This window comes from Gopherus evgoodei, unplaced genomic scaffold, assembly GCF_007399415.2.
Source record: "Gopherus evgoodei ecotype Sinaloan lineage unplaced genomic scaffold, rGopEvg1_v1.p scaffold_31_arrow_ctg1, whole genome shotgun sequence".
Taxonomy (NCBI): Eukaryota; Metazoa; Chordata; order Testudines; family Testudinidae; genus Gopherus; species Gopherus evgoodei.
Window position 1 is genome coordinate 1,034,202 of NW_022059983.1, and position 9,300 is coordinate 1,043,501.

Here is a 9,300-nt window from a genome sequence, read left to right on the forward strand (position 1 = left end):
AAACATCTGGGTATTCCACGCGAATGATCTCCCAGGCACACAGGCTGTATTGCTTTTCTTTCAGGAAAGCATCTATCCCCTGAAAGTATTGTTTCACTCTCCAACTGGTGTGCTGGAGGTCCTCACTTTCTGGGTTGGTTAAGTCCTTCTCCATCTGTGCTTTCAAACACGCCTCCAGCTGCTGAATTTGCTGGTAAAGTCTATTTTGGAACCTGACTATAGAAATCCCATCCCAGGTACTTTGGGTGAGGTTTTTGCTAAAGATGTTGAAGATCTCTTGGAGGATCTCTTGCATTGCCATCTTGGCATTATCCTTCTGGAACAGTGGGAGTTGGGAAACTTCCTGGGTGGGTTTGAAAGCTGTCCTTTCCCATATGCATTGTGAGGGGAAAATTCCGCTCATTTTCTTCAGAAGCTCCAAGCTCTCTTTGTTCACTTTGTTCTGCTGGAAGTGAAGCATGGTACAGAGCTGAGATGAGATTTCAATGGAGAAGAGCAGTGTGAGGCAACATGTAGCAAACACCTGGAGGTCGTGATGATGTCTATACAGTCCTTTTCTTTGTGTGGAACCTTGAGCCTGGAGTTTGTTGAGGCTCCTATGTAGATCGTTGTGTCTTTCCTTCATGTCTCTGAATTTAAGTATTTGGTTGGAGAATGTTTCTTTGATCATTTTCTGTTTACAACAATTTCCTTCTTGGAGGTTTCAGAGTTTTTCTTTCTGTTTTTCTTGCTGTTTTCTAGTTTTTACTACGTTTCCTCCTCCTTTTTTGTGAAAGTGACCACCCATGACAGTACACAACCCTGCTAACTCATGCTGGATCCACACACATACAGCCTTTTTATCATACATTAATTTTTATAATATAAGAAGATCATCCACAATTCCAAAATGGTACGGAAAAGACCTCAAAGTCATCAGCCAGTACACTTCCTATTCATAAACTCCTTCATTTAAGAGACAGAAATAGTTTAGGAATATTTAAAGGTTGCTAGACATGGAGGAAGTAAATATGGGAGGAAAGAGTTAGTCCTGCCAGAAATATTGGCAAATCTCAACTTTAACCATTTCTTCCAATTTAGAAGGCACATTTAAAATGTAGACAGCACAAACCATCGGTATTTTCCTTCTGTGAAACCACAGGAGCTAGAATGCTCTGAGAAAATGAAACCTTAACTCATTGTTTATTTCCAGGTCTTTATATACATACTGTAGCTGATGAATAGTTGCAGTTGGAAAGTGTGAATATCATGTCCTGTTGATCACTCCAATAGTGACAATAGTGAAAAATTGAGACTAATTTATAAAACAGGATGAGCAATTAGTATAGTAACATGCTAGAGAGGTACCCACATGGATGACTATGATTTATAATGTGGTCAGAAGGAGGTTATGCAGAGAAGTCCCATTATGTATTTTTTACCAATTGTGTCCCTGGGATGAAAGAATTCAAATAATTAAAAAATAAAATAAAATTCAGTGTTCACCATTTTTGCTGGTTCCTTCTCTTTTAACATTTGCCTTCTCCTCAGTTTGGGCAGGAACATTCTTCTAGTTTATTTAATTCTCTTCACTTCCTGTGGTCACATTTCATTGTCTGGTTCTCAAGCCCTAGCACAGACTTTTGTGCTGGAGTTTCCATCATGGCAGGGAAATGTGTTCTAATTCTAGAAGAAAACACTGAAATTAAATAAGAAAAATCACATGAAAAATCCATGAAAACATTTTTGTGCATACTAATTTGGTTAGAGTTTCCCAAGTCTTCCTGCACTTTTATAAGAAACTTGAGATTTTAGCTTCAAATTTTTGAAAGACACTCTGCAAAGCAGAGAAAATAGACTTACCAGAGCCACCAGATTGTCCTGGGTTATGCTCCCCATTCTCCCATGACTTTCCAGGGGTGTTGGGCATCTGTATTCCACACCAGGGTGAAATACCAGGGGAAGATGTTGCGGGGTACTGAAAGCAAATGCAGTATATGAATGAGACCATTCTTTTTGTCACTCTTATTACTTGAAGCTTTCCACCCCCGGCACCCGTTGTTCAAGCCTGGGGCAGCCCTGGCAAGGTGGCTGTAATGGAACCACACTGACAGGGACTGGAAGGCAGGTCTGACTAGGCCCTAGAAGTGATGCAGCCACTTGGGTGCTCCGTGTGGAAAGATTTTGTGTTCTGTGCAGAAGCCATCACATCATTTATTTCTATGATGAAAGTGGGGCAAACTGTTTCCTCCTGCCTGCTAGTGAGATGATAAGGGTGAGCTTAAGTGGGGATGTATTAGTTGTGTTTTCCTCCCTTTTTATCTACCTGTGGTTGGCTTTCCCACAGGAAGACCTAAAGTCATAGATGATGGATAACATCACATAGCTCTTAAGAACATTAAAAGGTTCTTCTACGTAGCACAGCTTAAAAACAATGTGATGGAATGATTGTCAGGAGGTTCTCCTCTGCACTGTAGGGGTAATGAAGAAGTTAGACGTTGAAGAAGAGTTTGTATGGCTCCCAGGTACAGTATGACCAGATCAAGGCCCCACTCTACCCACTCCCCGTAATTGAGCTTCCATTTCAGAATGTAGCCGTGGATATTCTGGTCCTTTCCCTAAGAAGACACTCAGAGGAAAGCTCTATGTACTGACTTGCTTGGCCGCAAGGCCAGGGCCACTGCTGCCTCTGACCGACAGTTTCATAAAGATGTGTTCAGCTATTGAGGGTCTAATCCTCCCAGAAGAAATGGAATATTTTCATGGTGTGACATTCTGTACCTCCACCACTCAGGCAGTGCAGCTCCCCTCCCACTCTTAGAGCCATAACTGAGTCCCATATGCATATATTTGTTATAACATTGCATTGGCCATGAAGCATCACTTTATATTGCACATGCTACATTGTACATGTACATTATACTTAAGATCATATTTCCTTTTGTAAAGATGTAACCACCTTATGTAAAATTGAGCAAAATGCTTAAAACAGTTCAGGCACATTATGTGAGGAAAATATACACACTGAAAATGTGGTTACAGAAGTCTTTCCCAGGCCTATGTCCTTCAGTCCTGCATCTCAGGATATAAGATACCCTAGATATGCTATAAGCTGTACAAAGGGAGACTGTGTCTACTATGTAAATAGGTGAAGTGGTCTAAGACATACTTGCTTTTCTTGGGCAAGACCCCACAAGTTCAGATGACATGTTTTTCAATTTTGCTCAGTTTTGCTGTGTAAAAGAATGAAAGCTGGCACCTCCTAGAGTAGAAAACCTCCCAAACATTTTAGAAACTAATTAACCACTACATTAAGTCACACACGCTGCCCTACCCTCTGTTTATAAATGAAAGCAGAATATAAGCAGAATAGCTGTACTGTGCTGAAAGCAGGGTGTGTGCTGGGAAGTCTCTATGCCTCTTGGACTCTGTCATGCCTTTCTCTGCAACAGAATGGAGGGCTGCGGGTGTAGCCACTAGACAGGTCTGTGCTGCAGTAGGTGACAACCAACGTATGAGGTGTATAGGAACCCCATTTGTCTGTACCACAAGAGCACCAGTGCAGCTATTCCATGCCAACCCAGCAGGCTAAGGGGTTAAATATTCCACCCAAAGCAAGTTTTTTTATTTGTTATTTGTTGAGAGGTGGCACCATTTGGCCCCATGTATTCTGTATTTCTTGCCTCATTTTCTTGCTAAGGATATTTGCATACCATAATCTTCCCCTTTCTCTGACCTAATAACTTCCATAGCAAGTTGTTTCTAATGTCATAAGCAGTGATGACATGTGGTAGATAAGCAGCAGTAGATGAACTTAAGATGTACAATGTATAGCATGTTCTCAAGCTTAAGAAAAAAAGCTCAAGTGTTGATTTGTTTTTAATCCTTATTTACAACCTTTTACCAAATTTTTCAAATGTATTTGAACACATTGGATTAGAATGAACAATCCTGGATCCTTGGATAATTAGGGTAGTTTAATGACTAATAGCAATGGAAACCAAGTGCTCCACCTAACAAAGCAATAACTTGGGAGTTCTCAGGACTAGGCAGATACAGGGCCAGAATAAGGTGTGGTGATCCTTTCCCCAAGTACAGGGTATCTATCTAGTGCTCAAGAGAATGTTAAACAGTGCAGTCCAGATGCCCCACACTACTACATTGCCCAAGGAAATGTTGTTCACAAACAAGGGGGCAAAGCTACGCACCAGCTAATGCATTCCAAGTTGCTAATACCTAGTTGTCATCTTCTGCACAGGGCATAATGTATGTGCATGGCCATGAACTAAAAATGCTGCATGTTTGACTAATGGCAAAATTGTCAATTCCATATCCATGCCATCTTATTTTATCCTTTTGTCTGACCACTTTTCCTTGCCTAATTCTAAAGCAAAGATCAAGCAGAGTGCACGCTAACTGTTCTGAAGTACCAAGGCAAATCAGTTTGTTGTCAAAACTGCAAAACCGATATGGAGTGAGGCTAACCCAGACAGGATCCCATACTTTATTGCATTTGATAATGTGCCACACAAGATTGAAAATGGTGGTATATTACACTATAATACAAACAAGTAGCATCATGGTTTTTCTTTATTTCCCAAACTTGGATGACCTGCTGAGGGGGGAAAATTGCTCTAATGAAAACACTAGAGGTTAGCATATAAAATGTAGACACTTTACTTTGACAGAATAGGCAAGAAAAACATTGGCCCAGCCAAAGCATAGAAGCAACTTGATGTAACCTCTCTTCAAGCAGGCCATTTTAACTCTTCACTTTTACATACTGTCTTCAGAGGCTTTATGTAAACTGCCCATCAGTAATGACTAAACTGGGAAAAAGCATAGGATAGAAAAAGCAGATGTAGATCATCCAAATAGACTGTTGTTGCCTAGTCTGTTGGCATCTACAGGAAACCAAGAAAGTCAGCAAGGCCAGAGGTGGCACCAACTCTTTTCATTAAAAAAAAATCCCATTTTTAGACCTGCTCATGAGATTTTGGCTACTTTATAACTGGACCTGGAAGAAGCACACCTACTGATTTTTGGATCTGCTTTTGATTCTTAACCGTGGAGGAAATTCATATCCCACCTGTCAAAAAACACAGAAAGTGAAATACATATTTTTCTTGTGGTGGTTTTTTTTCACAATTTTTAGTGTCTTTTTTCTTCATGTTTATCGCTATATATTTATACAAGGCACCCAGTTTACTGTTCCACCGTTTTGGTTTTGGGGAGGATGTTTTCGCCATTCCACTTGACACTGTAATGTTTTTTGTCCTGCTGCACGGGGAGATTTCAGATTTCAGAATCAGTAAAGTGCCTTAAACCACTATTGCTTATTGCTAAGAGCAGCCAAGTCAGCAGGCCATAAAGTAGCCATGGAACAGCCTTAGCTTGACCAAGGCAGGAGGGAAGGGAGATTTGGGTGCCACAGAAAGGGCAGCTTGACCCTGTGTCCTTCTTGATAAGAATTGGGTTGAAGTTGCTGATACATGCATTTTAGAAGAGTAGGATGTGCCCTCAGGAATATCTATTAGGACCTCAAGGCTGCAAACTCTGGGAAAAACCCACACCTGGTTAATCAACAATCAGAAGAAAACCTCTTTCTTGACCACTGAAACTGCTTGTTTAACAAATTTTCTTTAAGGGACATGTCATTGTGTTACTAATGTCTAAAATAAGGGGAAAAGTTTGAAGTAGTGGGACTCTTCAGGATGGGACTCTCCCTCTGGATGTATCTTGCATTCCCCAGCGGCAGACAGGCTGCCGCTTAGCTTTAAGTGAAAGCACTCTTGTGTAGTCCTGGTTCTGCCAGCCATCTATCGGTCAGACGGCCGTGTCTCCCCAGATTTATTTTCTGACACCACCTCGCAGAGAGTAAAAGTTACCAAGAGCTTTGGGTTGAAAGAACCCCAGGTAACACTGCCACCATCATAAAAACTGTTTCACAAAGCTAGAGATTTTCTAAAATGCCAAACGCTGTTGGGCTGTCTAGTCCATAAATACCTTTTAGAAAATAACAGATCTTCAAACTAGGTCTAAATAATTATCTTCTATATTTCCCTTACGCCTATTGTTCATCTAACTATTATGGCACCACAACAAAATTCATGGCCTATTTCCCACATCATTTCTTCTCTTTTTCCTCTCTCTTGGTCTGTGTCAAGCTTGCCTGTACTTTTCCTTTTATGGACAGCTTCATCTCCCTGTTAGACCAAAACTGTGCTAGATAACATGTAAGGGCCATCAAATAAACCCCTTTAATCCTAATTTCCCTCGAGGGACTTTCCAACCTTGGGGAACTTTTTGGCTAAAAGACAAGGTCATCTTGGCCTATATTCATCTGAATGTCTGACAACATGGCAATCCTTCAACACAACTCCTTACACAAAAGAACAATTTTATACCTAGCAAGGTGATTGTTTTCAAATACTTGACTGTGTATTCATGCTGGTGATGGTCAAATGCACAGATATTTACAGCATGTATGCAACTGACATTTGCAAAATAATGAAATGTTAAACTATCTTCTATGTTGAAACGTTATGATTTTCAAAAAGATATGCTAAATATGTGAATCAGAATGCATCGAGTCTCCCTACGTATAAATCTGTATGGTGTAAATCTGCTCCTTGAACATCTGTCAGATACTTCTTTGTATAATGTATGAGAAAATGGAAGTGCACTGATATGACAGACAGGACACAACACAGACTGATGTACAAGCAGAAGGACATAAATAGACAAGGCAGAGGTGCTATAGTTGTTACCTAAACACAAAAACTTACATAAGGTAACGAACCACCACAGGGTATGACAAAGGTGATTCTAAGTCACAGGAACGATGTTTTTCATGCTCATACTCACAGAGTAAAACATACTCTTCAGTCTAGATTTGTTTTCATTCAGGTCAAGGAAAAACATCAAAGAAAGGGCTTAACCCTGAGAGGCACTAACTGCTTCCTGCAAGGTCCTGAGCACCCTGATCTCCCACTGAACTAGTGGGTGCTCAGCACGTCTCAGAATTGGGCCCAGAGATTGAACAAATAGAAATTTTCCATGACAGAGAAAACACAGTGACTGTAACATGCTGTATCTTAAGGACAAGATGGCAGCTGCATTAGGCAGGGAGAAAATCTACTTGTAAAAGTGTAGTATTTAGAAAACAGCCTTTAATTTACATTGCTATGTGTAGAAAGAATAGTTAGAAATAATAGGCAAGATTCTGCCCCCCCACTCACACTGAGTAATACCTCACTCTCCTAACTCTGATTTCAATGGGGGTTGCTTGTGGGGTATTGTACTAGTCAACATAAGGGTGGCAGAGTCTGGCCCAACATGAGAATAATGGGCCAGATCCTCAGCTCATGGAATGCAGCATGGCACTGTTGGCTGGCCCAATATCATTAGAAGAATCCAGATAAGCCAGAGTAGAAGTCAGTTACAGTGATTAGTGTAAGAGAGCCAGAGCCTGACAATAAAATTCATATATATATATGGAGAGAGTGGAGAGAGAGAGAGAGATCAACACTCAGAGATCATCCAGAGCTCAGAGATGATAATAGAGAGCCCCTGACTAAACCAGCCCTGATTAGAGAATGGGCCCACCTGAGAGAAATTAGGTGATTTCAGGTTTAACTGCTGAGTGGGCCCAGCTGAGGAAGGGCTGGAGGAAAGAAAATGCTGGGAGTCAGAAGATGCCTGCAGGGTTTTGAATGAGCAAAGAGGCACCTGGGATAATCAGGGAACAGATTTGGAGACCCAGAAGGGAAGGAAAGAGGTGAGGAAGGAAGGAAGGAAGGAAATAGCATAGGGAAAACTGCAATATGGGTAGAGGATTTGATGTGGCTGTGCAGTACAGGGCCCTGGGCTGTAACCCAGAATTGAGGTTGGGACTGGATTCCTCTACCAGCCCCAAGGAAGTGGTGTAGAAGGGAAGCTGAGCCCAGCAAGGGGGCTACAGGCTGAATGTGACCTTGCTGAAGAAGAGCTGTGGAGAGGGTGGAAGCTTTTTATTTCTGTTAGATAGTTTTGATCTTTAGTTTGGATAGCTGACCCTGGAAGGAATGGGCTAAAGACTGTGCCCTGGCTGGAGGGATGAGTTATCTGAAAGAAACCACCACAGCCCCAGAGTGACTGTTGACAAGGGCTGCTACCCTACAAGGAGACTGTGATGCCATGCCTGGCCATAAGGAAGTGCAGAGTGGTGAGTAAATCCTGTTACAATGCTTTTTCTTACATTACTTTAACTGCAGCATGTCTGAAACAACTATATTTTTGTAGTTTTCCTTGTCCACTGTCTTTTTTTCTACACCTCATGGCAAGCGCTGTATCTCAGCCCTAGTCTACATCCAGCTCCTTCTTCCTTCCAAGACAGTCTCACTGATGATAGCGCCTCTGGCAAACAGTAAACAACTGACTGTCCTTGGCCACTTTGATATTGTGTGAGTACATGTGCTGCCAGACCCCTATCTGCAGAAGCGGTTCTTTCAGCAAGAAATTAATATGAAGTGATTTACTTTGTCCATATTGGATCCAAGGTTAAGGCAGTGTGGGGAATAACTGCAGGTTCCACTTGCATTTGAAATTTTATTTCCATATTCCATAAGTCCTTTGGAAGAAATTTCATACAAAATGAAATCAAAGATTGCCTACTTGAAACTTCTTTTTTGGATGGGATAAGTATTGTTAGTAAGCTTTGAATTTACTTAGCTCCTGGCCTAGCCCAAATGTGGTGTGTCTTTATTTTTTTATTCTACATAGATTGTGCTGCCTTGGAACAATAAATAAACTTCAAACTAGAAAAGGCACATTCTGCTCATTAAGGGCTGGCTTCCTCTCCCCTTTACTTTCACTGAGCAGTACTTTTATTCCACAAGTCGTCCCCCTGACTTCAGTGGGAAACTTTCCAAATAAGATACTAAAAGTGTGTGCTGTAGCAGCATTGATCCCTTGTTGCCACATTTTCAAGAGCTCAGTTCCCATTTGGGTGCTTTAGTGAAGTGGCCAGACTTTCAAAAGTGCTCCATACTTGCCTGCTCCCACCATTGTAGCCTTTGGAAAATCTGATGCTAAAGGTTTGTCAATGCCCTAATTATGTTCTTCAAAGGCAGACAGAATGTGGGATCTTTTATGGTAGAACAGTTCTGAGACATAGCTCAGGATAACAGAACAGACTTGATGCTGCAATTCAGCTAATTAAAATGATTGTAGTCATTTCCTGAACTACATTTCCCAGGATTATTTCAACCTAAGAGCAGAACTCTTCCTCTTCCCAGGTATAAATGCCAAGCCCTGGAAAGTCTTGATAGAGGGTCTTAA

The 9,300-nt window shown here is 41.3% G+C and overlaps 1 protein-coding gene across 1 annotated transcript; it reads right to left on the bottom strand.

The window, feature by feature from the left end:
- Window positions 1–4: 4 nt before the first annotated feature.
- LOC115640581 (interferon tau-2-like) lies at window positions 5–6,226 on the bottom strand (the record flags this gene model as incomplete). Its single annotated transcript, XM_030543454.1, has 3 exons — window positions 6,214–6,226; window positions 5,876–5,919; window positions 5–673 (listed from the first exon to the last, which is right to left on the bottom strand). Coding segments are annotated over exons 1-3 (726 nt in total), but the record flags the coding sequence as incomplete, so codon positions are not given.
- Window positions 6,227–9,300: the final 3,074 nt, after the last annotated feature.